Source organism: Narcine bancroftii, chromosome 6, assembly GCF_036971445.1.
Source record: "Narcine bancroftii isolate sNarBan1 chromosome 6, sNarBan1.hap1, whole genome shotgun sequence".
In the NCBI taxonomy this organism is placed as follows: domain Eukaryota; kingdom Metazoa; phylum Chordata; class Chondrichthyes; order Torpediniformes; family Narcinidae; genus Narcine; species Narcine bancroftii.
The window spans coordinates 19,177,017-19,203,974 of NC_091474.1; the positions used below are offsets into that span (position 1 = coordinate 19,177,017).

Consider the following 26,958-nt stretch of genomic DNA (forward strand, 5'->3'; position numbering starts at 1 on the left):
GAGAGCAGGGCATGGAGCACTAGAAGAGAGTGGGATAGTGGGCCGCCTGGAGAGAGCAAGCAGCAAGACCAGTGCAGGGATCACTGGTAGCAGTTTGTTTTTATAAAAGCGAAGCTGCTTTTGTTTTCTCTTGTATATTGCAGCAGTATTATTAAAAAGATTTTTCCTGTTGTCCTAGTTGCATATTTTGTCCAAGTTTTAAATCTTTACCCGTAAATACACTAAAAAAATTCTTCATATTCCCCGCTGAAATGAGGGGATGGGGTTCTCGTGCCCATGGGTCTTGTATGCTGTCAAATATGGTGCATATGCACATCCTTTCCAGTCCTGGTCCCAGCCTGCTGGCTTGCCCTCTTTTGCACAGATTTCAATTTGGCGCTGAGACTATCTCTGCTGCTGGCTTAAAGGCAGGGCTACAATGACCTGCACCCCACCCCATTCCATGTTTGTACCTTTTACACAGAATGTGTGGTGCTATAAAGATGCAATATTCCTGCCTTGAAGTGGCTGTGGAAAAGGGGCTTCTGTCTCTGTCTTTATCTCATTTTATTAGTTTTTTATTCAAGGGCATCTTGTATATTATGTCAGATTAGAATATGCAAATAACTTCACAATTAGAACAAAGTAACTTTGTCATCTTTAATAGCAATCATTTTTAAAATTGAAGGGAGATCTGATTCACGTGTAGTACAAATGGAAAATGACGTGCTCACTGTTTTAGCAGAAGTTTCAGCAGAAACTAGTTATTTGTGGTTGTGATTCTGTTGGCATTAATTTTTCTTTATTAAGAATCATACTGCCACATTAGACATCAACACTATCTTGTGGCTCATTTTGAATTTACATATTCAGTTTAGTTTGAAACTTGCCAGTTTAGAAAAATTCTTCGAATCATTGACTTGTTCTGAAGCGGAGGTCACAACTTATGAATCCATTTTTGTTTCACAGTTGCTGATATGTGTTTAAGATGAGTGGCCCTGGAGAAAACGCTTTGGATCCGGTGAATTCTGATTCAAGGAAACGGAAACTATCTTCCTTTGATGCTCAGGGCTCAAGGTATGTGATAGTTAAAGTTGCAAGTTCAACTCATGGAAAGGCATTGACAGATATGTAGCTTGTGCTGTAATGAGAATACTAGACTACTTTACAAAAAAAAGTTTTAAACTAAATAATAGCTTCTCTCTTTGAGGAAAATAACAGCAAAGATGAAGTGAAGCCCAGTGGTACTGCACCATAAAATGAGGTAAAACACAAAAGTCTGGAGACACTGTGGTTGAAGTAAAAACCCAATGCTGGAGAAACTCAGCAGGTCAAACAATGTCATTGATATAGCAAAGATAAAGATACATCACCAAGGTTTCTGGCTCTTCTTTTACACCATAAAGTGAGCAGGGGCTGAATTAAAACTAAGTTTAAAGAAAAGAATTTGGTGTCCTGCTTGGGAATCTTCTGCAAATGTCCTGTGAATTGATAATTCGGGTAAGAGATTTGATTTTTTTCTTATTCTTTTACGTTTTAGGATGGTGGTTCTCGACCTTTTTGAATAGGAAGGGAAGGTTGAGAATCATTACTTTAGCCCCACTTGGAAGTGAAATATTTTGCTTGAGAAAAATTGTCATTGGTCCATTTCCTTTGGAGTTCTGAAACTGTGCATGCAACAAGCCAATTTGGTACGATTAAAACAGTGGCTTTCAAACTTTTTCTTTCCACCCACATATCACCTTAAGTAATCCCTTACTCACCACATAGGGCAGGGGTGTCAAACTCAAATTCACAGAAGGCCAAAATTAAAAACTTGGACTAAGTCGTGGGCCAAACTAATTATTTATTGAAAATTTTCAACAACATCTGCATGTTTTCTCTTCTTTCAACATATGTAATGTTAAACTTTTTCTTATTAAAATAATAGTTATGGTTAAACTCTTTCCAGAAGAAGCATTAACAAATGAGAAATAAAATATTCAATAAATAATATTTCTCTATAGCTTTTAAGCTCCTTTTAAATGTATTTTTTTTTCATAAGCCAACAAGTTAAAAAAATAACAACTTGCTTCAATGACAAACAGGTTTGTCTTTTAAAATGATGAACATATAGTCTGCCTCCCACCTGTCTTGAAAGGTCCTGTTTTCTGTCTTTCGTTTGGCCATTTTTCGTAAGGGGTTTATTACATATGAGTTAGGCGACAGGTCACAGATGGTAATGAAAGTAAAGAGAGGAGGTGGGGGCGATTAGCGGGCTGACGGGCCGCCTCCAACGCATTTGCAAAGCATTCTGGGATTTGTAGTATTCGCTGTTCATGCGCTATACTGGCGTGGCGGCCAGCGGGCCAACTCTAATACATATTTGATATGATCTTGCAGGCCAAATATAATTATATCATGGGCCAAATTTGGCCCGCGGGTCTGAGTTTGACATGTGTGGCATAGATACTTAAAGTGATATGTGAGTGAAAAGAAAAATGGTTGAGAATGACTTCTAGGAGGAGTAGTTATTCGGTACCCAGTCCTTAAGTTAACAGAAAATATTATAAAAATGCAAAAGGTAGTACAACATACTGAGCGCACTCGCATTACACCACAAATCTAGTAGTCTGGATTTAACCCAAAGCATAACATTATTTAGTAGAGGGGATAAATAGTTTAATAACTATTAATCAAGATGAAATTGTTTTCGTTATCACTTTAGAAATATTGGACATGGTAGTTGTCTGCCACAATATGATTGTTAACTTTGTGATTTTATTTATTGTATGTATCTCTACTTGAGTTGATTCAGAACAGCATGCATGATTGATTCACCAGTAACTGGGGAATTTACCTTGTGTTGTTTGGCCTGTCCAAACAATATGCAGTACTCCACAAGAATTTTGGTTTTGAGAGCATTCTACAATCTGGTAGAAATCATGTTTAAAACTTGCAATAGTGTGACTGCATTAGTTTGTTTTTTGCTTTGCTCAAAATCCTTTCATTATCCCTGGAAGTAAAACATATTTTTTTGTGTGGAATTGGATTTAATATAAAAACACCCTTAATGTACTGAGTGGAAAAAAACAAAAATATTTCTGAAACACTGAGAAGGTCAGGCAGCAAATGAGTAGAGATAAATTAGCTAATGATGAAACAAAGATTTTTAGCAAGCAGAAAGGTAGACAGGAAGAAAGTCTCTGTGGTGAATTTCTGCTAATAAAAGCCATGATAATTGTTTGACCACATCGTCTTTGTCTACTTCATCAACTGGCACTTCAGTTTTATTAGCAGAAATGGATGCAGCTCTCAAGCCAGAGCGGCTGATAATCGACCAGTCAGCCCTGAGGTCCAGAGAAATTTTCAACCACTGGATTGCCTGTTTCGATTACTACATGGCTCAAAACAACGTGGTCAATGAGGCGATTCGGTGGGGTCACCTGAACTCTCTGCTGGGTGAGGTCCCTTTCGCCGTAATGCAAGGAGCTACCACTCTGGCTATAGCCCGGGAACGTCTGATTGCTTACTATGCGGCGCCACGGAATGTGGTGCTTGCTCGACACCAGTTGCTGACTAGATGCCAGAAACCTGGGGAAAGTGATGCTGCCTATGCACTGGCCCTCGACTCGCTGGCAAACAAATGTGATGTCAGGGCAGTCAAAACATAAAAGTAAAATCAAGAACGATAAGATGGCACGCTGACTAATAGAATTCAACTTATAATTATGAGATCCAGTACAGACTGGGCAGGTTAAATGATCCCTCTAAAGCATTGTCATGATCTGCTGCTGGTTCTCAGCTGGAGGGGCTAAAAGAGATCCATAGCAGACTGTGCCACCCAGGAGTCACGAGATTCTTCCACTACATAAGGGCTAACAACCTTCCTTACTCTCTGGAAGAAGTCAGGAAACTGACTAAAAGCTGTCCCGTTTGCACAGAGTGCAAACCGCAATACTTCAAACCTCCGGAGGCCACTCTCATCAAGGCAACCCGACCTTTTGAGAGGATTAGCTTAGATTTTAAAGGACCGTTACCTTCCAACAACAAAAAAATGTATATTTCCTTACTATAATTGAAGAATATTTCAGGTTTCCCTTTGCTATACCCTGCCCTGATGTCTCGTCAGCATCTGTCATTAAGTCACTTCATTCAGCATTTTTGGTTTTCCCAATTACATTCATACCGATAGGGGATCAGCATTAATAAGCGCTGAACTGCGGCGAGCCCTGCTACGGAAATGGATTGCCACCAGCCGTACCACGAGCTACAACCCGCAGGGCAATGGGCAGGTCGAAAGGGCTCATGCTACAATCTGGAAGACTGTTAATCTTGCTTTAAAAACGCATGGTTACCCTGTTACCCGGTGGCAGGAGGTGCTGCCTGAGGCACGACATTCTATTCGGTCATTATTGTGTACTGGAACAAATCAAACCCCTCATGAATGTATGTTTGCCTTTCCTAGGAAATCAGGAACTGTGATGGACTGGCCAGCTTGTTTATCTGAGCCTGGAACCACGCTGCTGAAGAGCCATGCTCGGGCGCGTAAAACAGACCCCCTTGTCCAACCAGTTCAGCTACTGCATACCAACCCCAACTATGCTCATGTTAAATTCCCAGACAGGAGTACTGACACTGTACCCCAAAGAGATCTGGCCTCGGCTGGTTCGCCCCTTCCTCACACCCCTACTCAGAGTGAGCCTGAGAGATTGGGCTCACCCCCCCACCAGCCTGTGACCCCTAGTAAGCTTTCAGATGGCCATGCTGAGGCTCCACTGCCTCACGCTAGCGATTCTGGAGCGGGTCCAGAAGTCCGTCCTTCCCACACTACAGACCCAGGAATGGTACCAGTTCCCAAGGTTGCAAAGGAGCCACCTGTTTTGAGAAGAAGCACCAGAATTCGTAAACAACCTGATTGGCTGACATATTCATAAAATATCTCATATTTCGATTGCTTGCTAGATACTGGCGTATTTTGGCTGTTAGAGTATTCTCAATGCCAAACATGGTATCCATGTATCGCTTGCTTCAGTCTTTCCTTGCAGCTGTCCTTTTGATTTTAACCCTTCTTCTGCCGGTGGGGGGGAGAGACTGTGGTGAATGTCTGCCAAGCTGCCTGTCTCCCCTCAGGTGAGCCTTGCTGTACTAACATTGGCTGTGCATTATCTCTACTGTTAAGGACTCTCCCCTTGGGTATAACTGTGTATGCACCTATTGTCTTTCATTATTGTACCATGAATTTCTGCTAATAAAAGCCATGATTATTGTTTGATCACATTGTCTTTGTCTACTTTATCAACTGGCACTTCAGTCTCTAATGGGGTCCATACCAAAGCTGCCGAAGTAATGGAAAGAAGCAAAGGTATGGCTTGAAACTGAAATATCTAGGGACATCTGTGGAGAAATAGAGATAGTCCCAAGGAATGCAAATCGCCCATATGGATTGATGGGGTGCTTTTTCCATAAGCTCATGTTGGATATCATTTTGACACTGGAGATGACTAAAGTTAGGTCAGAGTAAGAATGGGATTGTGTAGGGTGATGAAATTCAGGGTCATTTGTGTGAATTGCACAGAAGAGTTCTGCAAAGCAATCACCTCATCGACATTTGATTTCTCTAATGCAGGGGATACCACATTGTGTGCACCTGGTGCAAAGATTTAAATTGGAAGAAGTGTTTAGAGGAAATAGCCTTGTGCTGTACCTCCTCCGTTCCTCACACTTGTGTGTTTGTGGGTCTAAACTTGAGCTTCTTGTTGCCAACCATTTTGACTCTCCCCAACTATTCCTCTGTAGATGTGTCTATCCTCGGCCTCATCCATTGTGAGGGTGGAGCTGTCACATTGTGTTAGTTAATTGATCTAAAAATGTTTTGCTGCTGATTTTCATTTTGTACTCAGCATCTGATGCCTCTCATGTCAGCGTCCAACAATAGTCGGCCAGCAATGATGGATTCCAGTTTGCCCTGGCATCACTTTCCATGGTCGCAGTGTCCTGGTGAAACCTTTCACCATGCTTGCCTCTGACTGCACCAAGATCAGCAGGGAAGAAGTCCAAGTGCGAATGTAGAAAATGATTTTTCAATGACATGTCGCACTTCACAGTTTTGTAGACTTGAAGTCGACAAAATGTGACAGGAAATCACAAAAATAGCTTGTGTCTACAAAAAAAAAGTAGGTGATAAAGGTGATTTTCGCAATCAGTTGGCCAAAATCCATAAAATGTTTAGGAAGCAAAATCTTTGTTGACCAGTGTAATTTTCTTGGGCCTAAAATGTTTCTATCTCTGGCTGCTATCTGGCCTGTTGAGTGCCTCCACCAGATAGATCATTGTGTGTTAAACCAGGTCTTGTCTTATCAGTTTAATTTCGATGAAGATCATTCTTGAAATGTTGACTGTTTCCCTCTGTGTAAATGTTTCCTGGCCTGGTAAGTGCTTGTGCCATCTTCTGTTTTTGTTTTGTACTTCCAGCATCTTGTGTATATTGAAGGTGTCAACTCAATCCAATCCTCTGAATACAGATGAAAATATGCTTTTCTCAAGCTTATTTACTATTTTGTGCACGAGTTTGCGTAATTGAAATGTAAATCTTTTTGTTTTAAAAAGTAATGAATAGTAAATAGAACTATTTACTAGTTAATCTGCTTTAACCAGTTCCTTCAGAACTTTTGCAGCATTTAATATATCACCAAAAACACTTTATTTCAAGGCCCTTGAAAGCTTGCCAGTGTATACCATTAGCTGCAAAGCTCTGCTAATTAATTCAATCTTGAAAGCTGACCAGATATGTGGGTGGAGTCAGTTTCGAGTGCAACAAATCATGGAAACTTGATTTGCCTTCGGCATAATTTCCACTTGAATTTCCATGATCTGTTTTTACTGATTTGATGAATCTCTGGCAAGTTGCATGGAAAGAAAAATCCATTGCAATCTCGTCGAAACCCCAGGCCTCTCATGTTTATTTGACATGGGTTTGGAAGTGAGTTTGACGATTGCTTTGTGCAGTTATAGTTCGATGTTTATGGGCTAGTTGGTAAAGTTAAATTATGGTTCATTCCCAGCAGCAGCTAATTTACGGTCTGTTCCTGGGGACACATGCAGCGGCAGACATCCAGAACTGCTGGAGGACCATCAAATCGGTGAAAGATGCCCTATGGAATGTCTGAAACTTGTTAGTCTTTCAGCACCCGGAGATATCCGCGAAGGAATGCTGCTGACTGGCACATTCCATGCTGCAGTGTATGTGCTGAGGGACACACTGAGGCTTAGTGCACCCAATGCAAGGGGGCTGCGGGAAGGACCACAGTCTGGATCCTAATATTGCTATGCATTGAAGGGCAGAGACTGAGGAAAGGCCTTCAAACAGCAGAATGGGAAGTAGCAACAAGGTGCTAGTACAGCATGTAGGTAAAAATGTGTAATGAGGGAATGTATGGACTTGGCAGTCAGGATGTGAAGAGAATTTGAACATTTTTTTGTTGTCAATAATTAATTGTGAATTAAGTATTTTTAGAAAAAATCTGCAGAGTTTAAAAACAAAAAACAACAAAAAGCTTTTTGGTTTGACTCATGAGAATATGCATGAAAGAAAACAACTTACATTAGCATAACATTTTTCATATTTCCCAAAAGCCCCAAACAACCAAGCTTTTATGTGTTGTCATTTTAATATAGGCAATTGGATGGATTTCCTTTTGCATTTGTCCTTCAGTATCTGTAAAGTGGAAGTATTTAAACACTTTCATTTACAGCTGTTTTAAGAAACATGTATAAACAAGGCACGTTTCTCACTTGTGACTTCTCATTCATTCATTCACATTCTTTATAGATTTTTAAAAGACTCTTTTTAAGAGTTCATATGATGCTCTTAGCTGCGTACAGCTTAATATGTTCCAAAACTTAAAGCTTCAGTTATTTTGGTGGTCGATTGCCAGATGATTAATTTGGCAATCTCCACGAGAATAAAATGGAGGAACGTCAGAGACTGCAGATGTTGGAATCTGGAGCAACAAACAATCTGCTGGAAAAACTCAGTGGGTCAAGCAGCATCAGTGGGAGAAAAAGAATGATCAGTGTTTTCGGCCAGAACTGTACTTCCAAGACTGAAGCCTTCCAGTCTGAAACATTGGAAAATCTTTTTGTCCCACTCATGACACTCGACTCATGATGCTGACTTGGATGTGTCCCTTGCTGAGATGGATTACAGGTTGTTACACCCTTAGTCTTAATTTAAACATTCCCAAATATTGATTGTCCAGGCTGCCATTATAATTTTCACACAAATAATGTGGGTTTGGGTATCAAATCTGTTTTATGAGTGTATTTTGCAGAACCTGCTCAACATTGCATATGAAATCTGCCCACACCTGCACTAAACTATTGTCTTTGCACAAAAAAAAGCTGTTTTAAAGGCCACATCAAACATAATTGAGTTTTAAGTTCGATTCTTCACACTAAATTTTAAGTGAATCATTCAATAACCAGCTGAAGCCAGTAAAGTGCTGCCACCTATAGGAGAAACAGAAGTACTGCTTTGAGTATATTTCTTTTGATTAAAATCACAAGAAATATACCAATCTTTCTAAATTAAAATAATTTCCTGAATTGCCTGGATGATATGACTGATGATGCATACAGTAATTTGAGTAAATTAAAAAAAAAAGAGTAATTTTAAAAGCACATTTTCCCACTGCTGAATTGGACTGAGATTTCCTTAAAAATCCACTTGACTTTGCTGTACAGGCAATGTCATAACTGCATTCATCTCTGAGCTGCATGATGCCATAAACATTTCAAATTCTGAAATTTAAAGTTTCGTATCAAACAAAACTTGCAGAAAATAGTTATAGTTATAAATTAGGGGTTTAAATACTTCAAGGTTAAGGTTTAAAGTTAGCAGGGCCTTCTATCTATTCCATAGACTGTAGAGAGGAAGAAGAGCTACATTGGTGGATGTACACTTTTGTTCATGAGTAGCAGGGCCTGAGGAATGTTGTGGAACGGAAAGACTGGGATACAAGCACGTTGTTCCCTAAAAATGGCAATGATACACTATGTTTATCATCATTTAAGGCATTTCCATGTTACTTTGTATAAAATGTTGAATAGGCCGCATTTGGACCATTGTTTACAATAGGAAGGATGTGATTAAGCTGGAGAGGATGCATAAAAGATTCACAAAAATGATAAGTTATTCGGAGTGATTGGATAGCATTGGTCAATTTTCTATGGCATAAAGGAAACTGACAGGTGACATGAGTGAGATTGATAGATAGGGTAGATCAGGGGGTTCCCTACCTGGGGTACATGTACTCCCAGTGGTACATTTGCACTTTTCAGGGGGTACATTGAGTCTGAGAGAATAACCACTACTGTACAATACATGGTGTTGTAATCTGCAGTCAGATTGCAAAATGTCGTGTTTTTTAATCCTTAATTTTTAGGGGTACACGGAAACCTATAAAAATGCCCAAGGGCTACAGAGGAACAAAAAGGTTGGGAACCCCTGGGGTAGATGGTCAATGTTTGCTTCCCATGGTAGAGGTATCTAAAACACAAGGGTTAGTGCAGTGGTTAGCAGAATGCTATTAAAGCACTGGTGACTCAGGTTCAAATCTGCTGCTGTCTGTAAGGAGTTTATATGTTCTTCCCAGGTCTGCTTGGGTTTCGAAGTTCTGGTTTCCTCCCACATTACAAAGATGTCAGGGTTAAGTTGGTTAATTGGTCACAGAAGTGTATTTTGGCAGTGCAGTCTTGTTGGCTGGAAGGTCCTGTTACCGTGCTACATCTCTAAATTAAAATTAAAAAAAAGTAAATTTAGAATGCATAGGATTAAGGAGAGCTGAGTGATACATTTTTAACACATGCTATCTTGAATGAGCTCAGAGGAATGATATCAACACTTCACAGGCATCTGGACAGGTCCTTGAATGAGCAAGGCAAATTAGAAGGGCAGGGAAATGGCATTAGTGCAGATAGGCGTGATGGATGCGGAGGGATGAAGGCATGTTTCTATACCATTCAACAGTGTCTATTACAGTTTACTTAACATTGAGAAATCTATTGTTCTGTATACACCATTCCTTCAAGCAATATAAAGATAAGTTCACTATTTCTACACTGACATTCAGGTCTGAATGAAACTGGGTTCTGGTTGCTGACAATACTGTATGACTTTAATTATTCTACTGCCCTTTCAATGGGAGTGCAGCACTTGGGAATATATATGGAGAACTTCACAGGTTGATAAATCCTTTCAATTGACCATTTTCTTTAAAAGTTATTTTCTGCACAGCATTGTTGAATGCCAAATTGACTGTTCTAATAGATAGTTGAAAACCTCATGAATTATCGTCCTTTTTGTGTGATTTATATATATATATATATATATATATTTTGTACTAAAATTAATTGCAGATTGTACTGAAAATAAAACGTTGTTTGCACATTCTAAACAGGAAATTGTTAGTAATTATTGACATATTCACCATCCATTATAACTTGTTTGACAGTGTGAACTGCAGCATTGAAAAGCGTCGCCGAGAGCAAGAGAGCAAATACATTGAGGAACTAGCTGAACTAATCTCAGCTAACCTAAGTGACATTGACAACTTCAATGTCAAACCTGATAAATGTGCAATTTTGAAAGAAACAGTGAGACAGATTCGTCAGATAAAAGAGCAAGGTAATGTGATGTGTTATAATCCTTAAGCAAAATCTTAATGCAGAAAGCCTGCAATGGATGTCATTTTGTTTGATAATGCTTATTTGAAACATACTGAAGCATTTTACCATGTTAAAAGATTGTATAAATTCCCTATTATTATAGAGGACATGAATTTTCTTGGAGTAGCAATGTTTTTAAAAAAATATTTTATTTACAATTTTAAATCATATGACATTAGTTATAATATATCAATACAAAACATTATATGATTAAATAAATGCCTGCCAATGTTGAAGTTAGAAGTATGTCAAGCCAGGAAAATATTGGGACCAATATTCTTGGTCGCATCAGATCTTCTACCATTCGAATGTTGTCAATATTGATCACACAAAATGTCATAAAATTCTGCACTGTGGATACAGTCCCTTTGGCCCATTTTGTCAATATCAATCAAGCTAGTTCCATTTGACTGTATTGGCCCATAATCCCTTTTAACCGTTCCTATCAATATGCATGTCTAAATGTCTTTTGAATGTCACAATTGTCCCCGCTTCTACCATTTTCTCTGGCTTATCATTCTGTGTACCCACTACCCTCTGTATAAACATGGTGTCCCTCAGTACCCTTTTAATGCTTTCTCCTCTCACCTTAAACCTATGCCCTCTAGTTTTAGATTCCCCTACTCTGGGAGAGAAGGCTGTGATTTTGTTTTTACAAAACATTTTTCTGTGTCCTTATAATTTTATCAATCTGTTATGAATCTCCCTTCCTCTGTTTTCTATGCTCCAAGGAGCTCTGTCCAGCCTCTCCGTATAATTCATGTACCCCTAATACTCCCATAACTCTGTTCTGCACACTTTAATTGTATCTTTTCCATAGCTGTGTGACCAAAACTGCACACTATGCTCCAAATATGGTCTTCCTAATCCCCTGCACAGATGCATCATGACCTCCCTGCCCCTGTCGTCAATGCCCAGACCAGTGAATGCCTTCTTCACACCATGTCCTCCTATATCGCCACTTTCATGGAACAATACATCTGGACACATGGTACAAGTCCTGTTCTTGTTTAACCTACCAAGGTGCCACACCTCGTCGCTTGTTAGAGTTAAATCCCATCCGGCATTCCCTGGCCCATTTTCTCAATTCATCTAGATCCTGTTGTCATCTTACATAACCTGTCCACTATGCTACCAAATTTGATGTCATCCACAAATGTAGTTACTATACTAACTATATTGTCTTCAAGTCTTCTGTTTGCATTTCTCTATGCTCCATTTACAGATGTAGCTGTGGGTATATTGACATTGAATGAATGGGAATCTGCTGCCATCATTGTAATTTGGGGATATTGACTTGGTGCACCAATATTAGAAACCCAAATTTGAATGCTTGTTGTACTGATATCCATGCAGTTACAGCAAACTCTCTTAAACCAATCTCTAGAAATAGACATTCTGATTTAACCAAATGTTTAAATTAAAACTAATTTAAGTTAGACCTTTTTTATGTGACATCGATTTTGTCCCATGCATTATTTCAAAAATGTGTTCAAGGCAGAGATGCTACATAAATACACTTTTAATGTTAAATTATATTTGTAATGAACTCATTTGAGTTTGCTCAAATATTTGTGACACTGAATTTTTTTAAAAACCTCTGTTGGAGAATCTAGAGTTAGTGAACATATGCTCGAGGTAATCTAGAGTTAGTGAACATCTGCTCGAGGTAATCTAGAGTTAGTGAACATGCGCTCGGGGTAATCTAGAGTTAGTGAACATGTGCTCGGGGTAATCTAGAGTTAGTGAACATATTCTCGGGGTAATCTAGAGTTAGTGAACATGTGCTCGGGGTAATCTAGAGTTAGTGAACATATTCTCGGGGTAATCTAGAGTTAGTGAACATATGCTCGGGGTAATCTAGAGTTAGTGAACATGTGCTCGGGGTAATCTAGAGTTAGTGAACATATTCCCCGGGTAAAAGGACAGAGAGTAGTGAAATGAAAGATTTTTTTTCATTATAAAGATTTAAATTTATTCAACTGGACCCTGAGCTACTGAATGTATTCAAGACTGCTAACAACAGAATTTTAGACACTGAGTAAACTCGAGATATTTGGCTGAAAAATGAATTTGAGGCTTTGTATCAGATATGATATTGCATGGTGAAAGAGAAGACATGAGACACGATGGTCTTCAATTTCTTATTGTGTTAAATCATCTTTAATAAACCATTGATTTCCAAATATGTTTTAATTGACTCTAAAGTTGATTATTAGTTATTAACTTGATGAAAGATTGATTAATAAATCACAACTTTGAGCTAACTACATTCTGCTCTCGCCTTCAGATGTGCCACCTAGTTTCCACAATTTTCTCCAAGTCTGTGTCATACTGTGAATGTTTTGTTGCTCTGACTCCAGCTGGTGGCCAGAGCCTTCCATTTTCATTATTTAGTATCTTAGAATATTCCTCAATGTTTCCATTGATTATTTTAATTGACTTCCCAAAATGCCACCTTTTCACCTAATTTATTTTCTTGGCGTGGTATTTTTTCCCAACGCCTCTGCGACGAAGGACACTGCAGCTTTCTCTCTTCAGAATTATATTTTTACGTAGATTTTAAAATAGGTTCTGTAGTTGTTATATGATGAATATAAAGTTTAGACTGTTAAGTTCAGAAACTAGTCTTGTTTACGAAGCTAATGCATTGATTTTGCATCGGACCTACTCAGGAGCTCTGTATATTTTATGACAGACTGAGCAGCAGTGAGCCTTGAGAATGGCCTTTCTATTTATTTTGTCTCTGTACAGTTAATTATTTCCCTTCACAGGAAAAGCATCTTCAAATGAAGATGATGTCCAAAAAGCAGATGTATCTTCAACAGGACAAGGAGTTATTGACAAAGATTCACTGGGACCCCTCTTGCTCAAGGTAATCCACAAATTCACATGACATTCTAATACAGGTTTTCGGTATGACCAGTTCTCCAACGAAGTAGAAGAACCTTATAGATTTGTTGGTTTAATTGTGTATGTGAACTTAAAAGATTTTAATGCTCTAAGTGCTACCTCTTTCAACATGTATGTCTTAATCTTCCAGATAATTTTACACATTTTGTTCAGTGTCACCTGGTCTATTTTGTGGTTGCAGGCCCTGGATGGTTTTCTGTTTGTGGTCAATCGAGATGGAAACATTGTGTTTGTGTCTGAAAATGTTACCCAGTACCTTCAGTACAAACAGGAGGAGCTCATGAACACTAGTGTGTATAATATTCTTCACCAAGAGGACCGTGATGAATTTCTTCGGAATTTGCCGAAATCAACAGGTCAGGGAAATATTTTAAAATTGCCTGGTTCTGTGGCAGTACATTTGTTTAGTTAAGGATATTTTAAGATGATAGAAGAGTTCTTCAGGCTTTTCCTCTTCCAATCTATCCAAGGTCAGATGAAATTGTTGCTTTGTTCCAGATGAATCTCACAACTGAGATGATATTTGCTTAAGGCACCTATTGCATCAATTTCTATTGATTAATACTCACCTCACATGGATTTTTAGGAAAAAATATCTGGCCCACTTCATGTGAGGTTTCATTCATTAATGTATTTTTAATTGTATGGCTTGGCTTTTGTGATACAAAAATCAGCTGAGATGGGGATTTAGGGTGGAAGTTGGGATTGAGGGGTCTCTTGTCACTATCATGCAGAAGGTTTAAGAAATTTGTAAACATTCAAGGGAATAATTCCTGCTCCCTTGTCCACAGACAATGACTAAAGAAGCACTTGCGTGCCGGAGTGCTGTTGCTTCTGTTTCCCTCATTTCTGGAGATGTTGGAGCCCTGATTGACAACAAACTCAATCAGGGACTGATTTAAGGACTCTAATATTTGCATGTTTTTTTTTTACTCTCTGTATTGCACAATCAGCTGTATATTTGTTTACATGTGTATATTGTGTACGGTTTTTTTTGCACTATCAATAAGTGGTAGCTCTGCCTGGCCCACAGGAAAAAAAGAATCTCAGGGTTGTACGTGATGTCATGTATGTACTCTGACAATAAAGCTGAAATTTAAATCAGGCCTCCAACCACATTCGGGGAACCTGATCATGAATAGGTCCAAGAGAGAAGTGGACAAAGGTTTTTTAACTGAGGGAAGAGTGTGATGACAAGCACCATTCATTACCAATTCTGTAGCTGTATTGACACAGCACATTAAACTAAGTTTGCAACCCCTGCTGTGGTGGGGCATGCAAAGCAGATGATGTATGAATTTAGCTTAAAATATTTGACATTAAAGTTGAGGTAAGAAGCACGAGCTTGGCCACATGCCCACTTGAATTCCCCACCTCCCTTTCCCAATAATGAAGGAGACACTCAGACGCATATAATATGTATTTATGTGTGTCACTCCCTCTGAATTCCTGCATAGTCAAGATAACAAATTAATCAATATTTTAGTGTCTTTGGGCTTTTATTGAGCATTATATCTTAGCTGACAGTTATTAGTCTGTAGAAATTTATCCAGAAAAAAATAATTAGAGGTTCATGATTGTGATGACTGGGATTCAAAAGAAAGTTATGTTTAAAATTAACTTCAAAAAGTACAGAGAAAGTTTGAAATATTTTATTCCAATATTTCTCAAGGTTCTGACATGTCCAGAACATATGAATTAATGAAGCATCTCCATTGTTGCATTTATCACAGCGAGGAGATACATCTGCATCAAAATGAGATAGTTTGACTTTAGATATGTGAGGCCTATGGACTACTTTAAATTGTAGGAGAGAGTGGTGGGCACATAAAGAAGAGATATTAACCAATTTGAAATTTATGTTCCAAATTTATTCAGAAATCAAAAGCTGTAGGTCCTGTTCCAGGCTTTTAAAAATTTTATCTGAGGGAGCCTCTCTTGTTCTCAACAGCATCATGAATGTTAGATATTGAACTATTATAGAAAGGTTGTAAATTATCAGTCATCTTAGGAAATGTATGTAATTGAGATCATAAAAATCTCTAATTTGTAGACAATTTAAAAAATGAGTATTTGGTTGACCGTATTTAACAGAAGGTTGTTTGAATAAATCATTTAATGCCCAATCTATACCAAGCAAGTTTTTCTAAATGGACTTTATCTAGGCAAGGATGTTTATACTTCCATATGGAAGATAAGATTGAGTCAAGGGAATAAAAAGAAGACAGGAATAAAAACAGGCAAAGCCTGAAGAGATGTAGAAATTTAGGTAATATATTAATTTTAATAGAGTTAATTTGGCCAACCAATGATAAAGGGACGACCAATTTGATAACACCCCTTTCATGTGATTAAGGTGAGAAAATTTTCTGTTTTTATGGTTTTTATTAATTTTTACACCTAAATAGGTAAATTGATTTCTTACAATTCTAAAACGAAGGTTAGTATTTATCGGTGCCAAATTCAATTTCAAATGTAAACTGTCCACATAAACAAATTATTTCTATCAGATTCGCTTGGTACAGCAATGAGGGAATAAGAATGAATGAATGAATCAATTGTTAAAAACAAATTAAAGCTGAGATGCACCAAATCCGTTTTAAAGTATGTACTTCGAAGTTACTGTTCTGCAGGGTGTATTTTTAACTAATGCTGATTTCATTCTCTTTCTATTTACATTGAAAATAAAAATACACTAATTAATTATTTTATATATGGCTTTGCAATATGCTAGCTAAGTTTTAGTGTACGATCAACAACACAACCTCGTGTAGGCCTCTTTAAAAAAAAACCATGCAGTGACACTGTGTACATTTATTGGTATGACTTGGTACAGCCACAATTTTGAGCTATATGTTCCTCTAAGATTGTTTTATTGACATACACAATATATGACATAGAAACAGGCCATTTGGCCTGTTCATTTATCACTCAAGACCCTCCTCTCTTTGCTCATCAATATATTTGAGAGTAGCTCTTTGTCCCTTTCTCCTTCATAAATTTTTCTATCCTCCCCTTAAATTGATTTTTTTTTGTGCCTATCTTGTATTGCTGGCCTCTGATTGCATTGTTCCCCCTGAGTAGAAGCATTCTCCATATCCACTCTTTCAAACCCCTCATCTGTCTTTTGTCAAAAGAGATCCAGTCTGGTCATTGTTTATTGACTTGTATCTCCTCACATTTCTAGTATTATTCTTGAACACTTCTCTGCACCCTCTCTATTCCCTCTTTGTGCATTTTACAATATGGTGACCTGAAATGTACATAATCTTCCTTGAATCATCTCACTCAGAGTTGATATAAACTAAGGAGCTGGCATTCATAATCTGTTAAAAGGCCTGCAAGTATATATTTATGCAACCAGCTCATGCATGCCCAAATTGAGTTAATCTTGGTGTTAATGATCTGAATTCGTGTTTACTCAGTGAATGGAGTGTCCTGGGCAAATGAAACACAGAGACAGAAGAGTCATACTTTCAACTGTCGAATGCTCGTTCAGAGTCCTTATGATTCTTTGGAGGAGTCAAATGGAAGCCATGAGCCACGTCAGAAATATGAAACCATGCAATGCTTTGCACTCTCTCAACCCAAGGCTGTTACTGAAGAGGGTGAAGGTAAGCCTCAGATATAATAAATAAATAACATTGCAATTTAAAAGATTAAACTATTCATTTTATTCAAATAGGGGCCATGAGCTGATTTGTCATCATGTTTTTTTGTGTCCATTGTTGCAAAGTGTCTCTGTAGTGTCATTCTTTTTGGTATTTCTGTGTCAAGAGGTTAAATACTTTCTTATTCTATCCAGTCAAGTATGAATGGAGCTCATCCACCTTGATAGAATTTAAAATATTAATCATGCCATTTTCATCAAACTTGACCTGACTTAATTACTTTGATTCCAGATTTTGATGTTATTTTAATTGATTATTCCAAGGGTCCCAGAGCTGAAATGTTGACTGTTTCTCTTTCCACAGGTGCTGCCTCACCTGAATTTTCCCATCAAATTCTGTTTTTGTTTCAGATTTCCATCATCCACTGTTTTTAGGATCTTCAGATACTTTGGTTGTTTACTGTTCTGTTCTCTGCACAGCAATAATCTTGACAATGTGATTAGATAACACACAATATTTGAGATGAGGATTAAATGATTGTTCTTCAACAACAATTCAGTTTGTACATTCACCCACTCCAGAAATTGTCATTAGAGCTAAGTAAGCATTTGTGGTCTCATGGATTCATGTGTTAATTCTCACTCTTTACTGATTTCTTCGTGGCATAGAAACACTGTAATTGGTTTTGCTGCTACAAAACCTTAGTGATTTATATTTGAACCTGATCTCCAGTAGTATCGGTGTGGCATTTGTATGTTCTCCCTGTGACTATGAGAGCTTCCCCAGGATCCTCCAGTTTCTTCCCAAATACTAAAGACACACTGACTGGCAGATCAATTTGATATTGTAAATTAATCCTGGTTAAAGGTGAGTTGCAACAGAATTGTTGGGTCTGCGAGAATTTTGGTCACGGGAAAATAAGTAGGGGAATATAACTGATGGAAATGTTGAATAGTGTGCAAAATGGGCATATGCCATTTAAAAAAAAAAAGACATTTCAATTCATGTATTTTGTCATGTTTCACTTCGGTCATATCCACCAATACACCTGTTACCTCTTAATAGTGAAGGGTAACATACAAATCTGTTGGTAGTGTTCCAAGAGTTAAGCCCAGCAACTGTGAACGAACAGTGATTAATGTCCGAATCAAGATGGTGCATAAAGGTGGTATTCTCATTCATCTGCTGACCTTGTCCACCTCAGGGGTAGAGTTTGCAGGTTTAGAAGGTGTTCTGAAGTTGTTTAGGCAAATATCTGATGTGCAGTTTAGAATCAATTCATTGGCCATGATGTGAGCACAGAGGAGGGAATTAATGTTTCCTGTGGCGAATGTCAAGTAGATAGCTTTCTATTGGGATAAATGCTTTGGAGTTGAGTATCCCAGGCATGTGGCAAACAGTCCTTTGCAACCCTGACTTCTGTCTTGTAGAAGGTGGAAAGGATTTGGGGGTGGTAGGATTAACTTGCAGTTGGATAACTTACTGTAATAGCATTAATATTATATTTGCTTGGTTGGCCTATTTCAGGTTTCTTGTCAGAATGTTTATGATGAGCTATGGGACAGGTGTAATGCCATTAAATATCAAAGGTAGGTGATTATGCTCTTTCATCTTGGAGATGGCCACCCTTTGTCAAATGCAACCTTGACATCAAGGACAGTCTGCCCATTTAATCTTATCTCTGGACTATAATTCTTTGGTCCAAATTTAAACTGAGACTTTGAGGTGTTCCTGTTGAAAATCAACTTGGCATCATAAAATAGGTTGGTGATTAAGTACCAGTTGATACCACTAATGTGACATCTTGCAACACTTTGAGAGCAAGCCGATGAGGTGGTCATTATAGGGATTGAATTGGATCGCTGTGAACATGATGTATCTCAGCCATTTTGCAAATTGCTGGGTGAATTGTTTGATTGCTCACTCCTGTAATTTTATTCTTTTATCCTTTAATCATCACATGAATGTTGTCTAGAGCATTGCAATTTTGACCTAGTGATGATTTTTAGCTATTAAACTTGTATAACTGATATATTCTGGTTTGATACAAAATAATGTTTTCAAGCTTCATGGTGTTTCTAACAGGCAATTGTTTGCTAATTAGTTCCTGCATCTTAACCTGGGCTTGGAGTTTTATATGAAATTAGTTTTTATACTTCTCTATCATCCAATCAGACAGGTGGTTCTAATTACAGCATTTTATTCTAGATTAAATGTAATGTCAAAAGATCAATATGTTGATAATGATAATTTTCAATGGTCTATAAAAAAAGCTAAGGTTAGAAAATTAAGGCGAATTCAGGAAAAAATCACTTTGGATATGAAATAATTGAGCTAACATTTGAAAGTAATCTATCAAAAGGGGGATAATTTCTGCTGGGCACAACATCAAAAGGTATGGTTTCTTAGGTAATCAATAATCTCCAGCACCATTTCATGTTTATTGCACGTGCACTGAACTAAATGGAAAACTTTGTTTTGTGTGCTATCCAGGTATTTCAACCCATATTTAAATACAGTAGGTAGTGCAATAACAAAATGTGCACAGTGAAGGGCCACATTAAAGTCAGAGTGCAGGGTAAAATGTTACAAGACATTGTGCAGGGTGTGGAGAACAGTACAGTTAAAACAGTGTAAGGGCATAATTTCTTTTACCAATGAGAAGTGTGTTAAAGAGTCTGTCAACAGCAGGGAAGAAACTGTTCTTGAATCTGGAGGTTTCTGTTTTTAAGCTCAAGTATCTTCTTTGCTCCAGAAGAAGGGAGATGAGAGTGTGACCAGGTTGGGATGGAAGGTTGGTTTCTGTGATGGTCTGTGCTGTGTTCCCAACTCTCTAATTTCTTGTGGTCTTGGTCAGAGCATTTGCTCTGATGCATCTGGACAGGATGGTTGATCTCTTCTTGGAGGATACTACCATTAAGTTTGATGTTATCCTTGTTCAGTGCTCATTGTACACAGCATCCCAAATTTCTATACCTGACTTCCCTTCCCCAAGTTTAGCCACACCAAGACCAACTACAGCATTAATGCTGCAACCAGAAATGAAATTATCTAACTTGCGGCTCACTTTTGGTGCAATTTGGAAGATTCTTTAGCTGCATAATGGAAAGCTTCAATGCGGATGTGAATGTCCTACTTTTGGATCTGAATTCATTCTCATTTAACTGAGCCAATTTGTCACCTAATTAGTTTTATTATGCCAGCTGTAAAGATCTGCTCTCTCAATGGAATGATTGGATGAGTTGCCTTTTTCCTGTCCATTTTGACCTGTCATGTGTCATTTGCCTAGGAAATAAGTAAAATGAAATGATATTTATTCATAAAGAAGAATATGAAATGAGTTGATTATTTTCATGCGGAAAGTGGAACTGAAGACTGATTTTTTTTTTCTCGCTTCAGATCTTCAGTCCTGTATGATTTGCGTAGCAAGACGGATTACACCCGTGGAAAGATCACAGTTCCTTACCAGTCCTGAAAGCTTTGTCACAAGACATGACATGACAGGTAAGAATTCTGAGAAATATTTCCTATAAAAGCTATTCTGTGCCTCAAAATATTGGATTGAACACAGGCAACATTAAATTCATTTTATGAAAAGATGTTATTTACTTTAATGCCTTCATTTAAAACTTCAGCAGATGGAAGCTGAGAGGAATTGTATTCTCTCTAACCTGACGACTTAAAAATAAATCTTCTCCACTTTGAAAATTGTTCTCTGGTGCATATTGGCCAGAATCCTTTTCTTACTTTTCTCTTCCAATTTTGGAGTGGATTTATAGGAGGTCCCTTTTCCCTTCTATTTCTAGGCAAGATAACTTCAATTGATCCCAGTTCCCTGCGGGCCTCAATGAAGCCAGGTTGGGAAGATCTTGTGAGAAGATGTATTCAGAGGTTCTTTCACCATAATGATGGACAACCATGGTCACTGAAAAGACATTACCAAGAAGGTGAAGTACATTAATCTAGAAATACATAGAATCAGATCAGACTCAGATTTGTTGTCAGAGTATACACATGACATCACATACAACCTTGAGATTCTTTTTCCTGCGGGCGCAGCAGAATTACCACTTATTGGCAGTACAAAAAAAACCTGACTCAACGTGCACATGTTAACGGATAAAGAAATGTAAACAAACTGTACAATACAAATAAAAATCAATGTAGTGCAAAAATAAGAGTCCTTAAGTAAGTCCCTGATTGAGTTTGTTGTTGAGAAGTCTGATGGTGGAGGGGGAGCAGGTGTTCCTGAACCTGGTAGTGTGCGTCACTACACCTCTTTCCTGATGGTAGCAGCGAGAACAGAGTGTGTGCCAGGTGGTGTCAATCCTTGATGATTGCTTCTGCTGCCCAACATCAGTGTTCCCTGTAATGCTCTCGATGGTGGGAAGGGTTTTCCCCATGATGTCCTGGGCTGTGTCCACTACCTTTTGCAGAGCTTTTCGCTCGGGGGTATTGGTGTCCCAATAGCTATCGGATCGTGAGGAGTAATCACATGTAGGCAGATATTCCAAATGAGAATTGAGAATCATTGTGAGGTGGAAGTTGTGAAAATCAAGACACGCCATCAATCAGTTTTATCACATACATAATTACAACCCAAAGGCGGTGCATTCTCAAGAAAATATATCTGAAGTGTTAAATGGTAAACCCTAAACATTCTCATGTTCAGATTCTCAACTTCACTGGCACATAACAAAATCCTATTAACATTATTATTTTCATTGTAGTTGATTAATGAATCACCACCAATTATATTCAGCAATCTTGCTGCAAGCCAGCTTATTGCTGACCCCATTTGGAGATTTGATTGCTGCTGTGTGTTCCCATTGAGCTAAGTATCAAGAGCGTCCTGGCTGACTGCTTCAGAGAAATGGATCGGAGGGCAATCGACAGGACCATAAGAGTGGCAGAGAGGATCTCTGCAGTCTCCCTCCCCACCCAACCACTGACATGATCTACTGGGATTATTGTCTGAAGAGGGCACGCAAAATCCTTGAGGACCCCTTCCACCCTGCACACAGCATCTTTCAGCTGCTCCCATCGGGGAAGAGATACAGCACCACCAGGCTGAGGAACAGTTTCTTCCTACAGGCAGTGAGATTGATGAACAACCAAAGGAACTGTTCACATTAACCATCGAAGACTCACATGTTCATTAAACAATATTTATTTGTATAGATTAAATACTTGTCCTCCATATGTATGTTTGCATCTGGTCGTATTTTATGTGTTTTGCACCAAGGACCATAGATCACAGTTTCATCGGAGTGTACTTGTTCAATCAGATGGCAATAAACTTGACTAAGTATTTAATATCTTCTGACGGGCACAATAACAATGCCTAATATTTAACTATTTGATCCTGGAGAACATCAATGACTATCTGACTGATCTATTTTAGAGTGTGCTATGATTTGTTAAATGTTTAAAAAATGCAATGTTTCAGGAAATATTCATGAAATAAAGCAGATCGCTGAAGTTTCTCAACTTTAAATCAACATTTTCTATTTGAGGGAAGGAAAATATGGTTGTAATTTATCCACACCCATATTTTGGCATAACAACTGCCAAGAAAGCCACATGGTACAAAACGTAATGTAGTAAATTTCATTGAATTTTTGAACAGTTCAATGTTGCATTCGTGACTCTACTATTCCATGGCTTTTGAAATTATGGTATTTGTTCATTTATATGATTTTTTTTTCCCTCCCTATTTAGCCTTGATGCAAGGTCAAGCGGAGAGTCCGCTTTATCGGTTCTCCTTATCAGATGGCACTATAGTCACTGCACAAACCAAGACTAAGCTTTTACGCAACCCAGGATCTAATGAATCCCTTGGCTTTGGCTCCACACATCTTCTCCAAAGGTACAGGAATGAAAATCTTGGTTAAGTCAGAACTACAGTTTTTTTTTCTGCAATTGTGATGCTTGTATTGTGGGTATGTATCCACTACTCCATGCATATGAGCAAGAGTGGATTCTCAAGGACATACTGTGATTAAAATAAAATATAAATTGCATGCACTAAATGACAATGTAGGTACATTAAATACCAATGCTAAAATAGGACTCCATGGAAGTCACTGGAGCCAAACTTTGGAGTGAAACACACAAATTTGTGTACCCGGCATTTAGTGTATGTGCCCAAGGATGAATTTCTACCTACATATGTAATCTAATTTTAGACATATTTCTGTATGAAAATCATCTGAGTTTGTCTCTGCAAACTCCATTCTCGAGCAAAATACCTTTTGAGATGAGCATAGATCCACTTACTTTCTACTTTGAATCACTGGTCTGTAGCAGGCATGATTGAGGTGCACAGCCTGCCATGTGGGAAGGATGGATTTGTGTTCCTGCAGTTAGAATATTCCATCACTGTCATTGTAGAGCTTGTGCAAGGATCAACTAGTTTGAAAATTGTAAATCCATAACACAGAATGGTCTCTTCAGCTCACCAAGTTCACGGCAACCATTGACCACCCATTTATACCAATCCTACCTTCATTCCATTTTCAACTCCAAGCCTCTTGCAACACTGGCAATTTATAGTGGTCAATTAACCTTCCTGCCCACACATCTTTGGGATGCACAAAGAAACAGAGAATGTACAAACTCCGTGCAACCAGCATCCAAGTTCAGGATTGAACTTGGGTCTCACATGCTGAGAGGCAGCAGTTCTACTAGCTGACAACAGAATCAAGGAGTAAAAACAGAGGCTGCAACATTGATTTTCATTATTGGGTCAGTTGATTTTCATGCATACATATATTGGACTCTGGCTTTGATATTCTAGGAAAGGCCTTTTGAGTTTTAGCGGCGACATGGTTAACATCATGGTTAGCGTAATGCTATTGGAGCACGAGTGACCCGAGTTCGAATCCAGTGCTGTCTGTAACGAATTTGTACGTTCTCCCCATGACTGCATTGGTTTCCTCTGGGTGCTTCGGTTTCCTCCCATCCTTCAAAACATTTGGGAGTTGTAATTTAATTGGAGTATTTGAATAGGATGGCCCGGAAGGGTCTATTACCATGCTGTATCTCTAAATTTAACATTTAAAAATTTAACATTTTCAAATAGGGCAATATTTGGATGCTACAATAAGGCTAATGTATGATTAATTTATGCTACATGCATTCTTTGGATTTTGCCCATTCTTAGTTGTGTGACATTTGTCTGTGCAAGAGGGCCAACATCATAATGTTCATCAGCGATTCGTGCTGTCAGTTGTTGAATTCAACTTAGTTGTCACTTTCAGTTGCTGCACTAATAAAGAATCACATTTTCTTTTGGTTTTCTGATGTGTCTGACTTTCAATCACATAAAATGGAATGGAGGACTTAACTTGTAAGGAGAGATTAGATGAACTGAGTTTATTCTCAATTGAATGTACGTAGAGACTGAGATGTGATCTAACCCAGGGTGAAGGCTGAGGTTTATAAAATTGAGGGACATGAGTTAGGCTGGGTAATTGGTCATTTTCTAAAATGGGAATGTCTCAAAGTTGAATGAATGGGTTTAAAGTAAATGGGAGGAAATTTAAAAAAAAAAAAATTAAGAGTAGGTTTTTCCACAAAAAAGGGTGCTGGTTAGCTGCCAGAAACAAAAGTATTTGTATAAGAATGGACTAGCAGGTTATGATCCTCATGCAGGCATATGGGATGAGCATAGATGGGCATAACGATGAACAAGAATGAGTTGTACACAAGAGCCTGTTTCAGTATTGTTCAACTCTGACTTCAAAACTCATAAAGGATAAGTATATTCATATATTCAAGATGTGGAATACTGTAATGAAGGTAGGTTTGATTGTTGATGTTGCTTCTAGTCTCGGTAATCTTGCTGTCTTTGTAGGGAACAGAATGGTTGCAGATTGAACCAAACCAACATGGGGCAAGAAATGATGAAGACACTTGCCACAGCAAATGCAAACTCCACAGGAAGTATGAATATGTCTTCAGGGGGATCAGGACAAGGGATGCCAGTTCAAGGCAATATGACCTATGGTGCAAATAGCTTGAATGACCCCAGTTCTATGGGGCAAATGGGAAGGTTTAGTGCAGGAAGTGGGAATACAAGTGCAATATGCCTAGGTCCTGGCCTACAGGCACCTGGTTTGCAGGGTAACAATTATGCACTCACCATGAACAGCCCTCCACACAGTAGCCCTGGAGTGAACGCCACCCAGCAGAACCTGATGCTTTCACCAAGACATCGAGTCAGTCCACGCATGGGTCCCAGTCACTATTCTTCAGCTGGTGGGATTCAATCACCGGTGGGCCACGTAAACAGCACAGGAGGTAGCACCTTCTCCAGTAGTTCCCTTAATGCACTTCAAGCCATTAGTGAAGGATTAGGAGTTTCACTCCTATCTTCGCTGTCATCGCCTGGTCAGAAAATGGAACCTTCCCCAAATGTGAGTTTGGTCCAGCAACCAAAGATAGGCGGCTTGGATATAAAAGAGTCTCCTGTCCTCTATGGAGAACACAACCAAGTCGAGAGCACGGTGGGTCGACCAGAAAGTCGAGATGCTCATCCTGAACAGAAGAACATTAAGGAAAGTAATCTGAACCTTTTCACTAATAGTGACAACTTAGATGGCCAAAGAAGATTCCATGAGAACAAAAACCATACAAAGCTTTTGCAGTTGTTGACTTCTCCCTCAGATGACATGGGGCTGAACTCTTTGACAAACTCCAGCCTGGATTCCAATATTAAGGATTCCTCTACAGGCATCACCAGTCCAACCGGGGTTTCCTCGACCTCGACGACAGCTGGTGCCAGTTCTGCAGCCAACGCATTACACGGCTCTTCTTTACAGGAGAAACACAAAATTTTGCACAAGCTGCTGAAAAATGGCAACTCTCCTGCTGAGGTGGCCAAGCTGACGGCTGAGGCTACGGGCAAAGAGTCAGGTCACGATTCGGGCAGCATGACACCGGTGGGCGATGCTGTGATCAAACAAGAACAGATGAGCCCAAAGAAAAAGGAAAACAATGCACTACTGCGCTACCTGTTGGATAAAGATGATCCAAAGGAACTAACTTTAAAGGATATCAAGCCCAAAATTGAAGGAATGGATAAAATGGATCCTTGCAATGCAGCAAAGATGTCTGGTTCAATTCAAGTGAAAGATGAAGTACGCATCAAGACTGAACCAACTGACCAGGTAAGACTAAAAATATTGTCTTTTACCTATTGGAGAATCACTGAGAGTGAGCTGCCACTCTGCGTTATGAATAAGATTTTTTATTTGTTTTAATAACCCATAGAGTAGAAAAGTGCATGGAGATTCCAACAGGCAGTACTGTCCCTCCTCCTACCATACACTTTGCCTTTTGTTGTTCCTCTATCCTGCTGTTCTCGGTTGCAGCACAATATTTTCCATGATCAAACTTTGGAGGAGAAATTTGTCCAGATTACCTCGTGTTCTGAATGTGTCTATTCTTCCCATTGTGAACAGTTCTGATTTAGTGGGTGGTAGAGGTAGGTTGCTTGGATTACATGCACTTGACTCATGGACATGCCATATATACAGGAAAGTGTTTGGAAGATCAGTGGGATGGATTTACCGGCTGCAGGCATCTTTGGGTAAGAATGGGGTATCGCCATCTTGGCCACAACATGGGACTTGGTCGAGCCAATTTGAGTTAGAGCACTGAGTGAATTCACTACTGAAGCTGGCTGGTGGCTGTTTCTCCTGACCTGCTTGCTTTCACATCACAGCAGTTTCTGTGATTGTTT

At 38.8% G+C, this 26,958-nt stretch overlaps 1 protein-coding gene across 15 annotated transcripts in view; it reads left to right on the top strand.

Annotated features, from left to right (window-relative positions):
• LOC138735778 (nuclear receptor coactivator 3-like) overlaps nt 1–26,958 on the top strand; it is a 193,903-nt gene that overhangs the window by 133,751 nt on the left and 33,194 nt on the right. For all 15 annotated transcript variants that reach the window (XR_011339937.1, XM_069884178.1, XM_069884175.1 and 12 more), the window contains 9 exons: nt 949–1,056; nt 10,473–10,645; nt 13,461–13,561; nt 13,781–13,955; nt 17,025–17,213; nt 20,610–20,714; nt 21,017–21,157; nt 22,932–23,079; nt 25,069–26,383. Coding sequence is in view for 14 of the 15 variants with exons in the window: in XM_069884178.1 (XP_069740279.1) it covers nt 968–1,056; nt 10,473–10,645; nt 13,461–13,561; nt 13,781–13,955; nt 17,025–17,213; nt 20,610–20,714; nt 21,017–21,157; nt 22,932–23,079; nt 25,069–26,383 (2,436 nt within the window). In the remaining variant the exon portion in view is untranslated. The remainder of the gene's footprint in view (nt 1–948; nt 1,057–10,472; nt 10,646–13,460; nt 13,562–13,780; nt 13,956–17,024; nt 17,214–20,609; nt 20,715–21,016; nt 21,158–22,931; nt 23,080–25,068; nt 26,384–26,958) is intronic.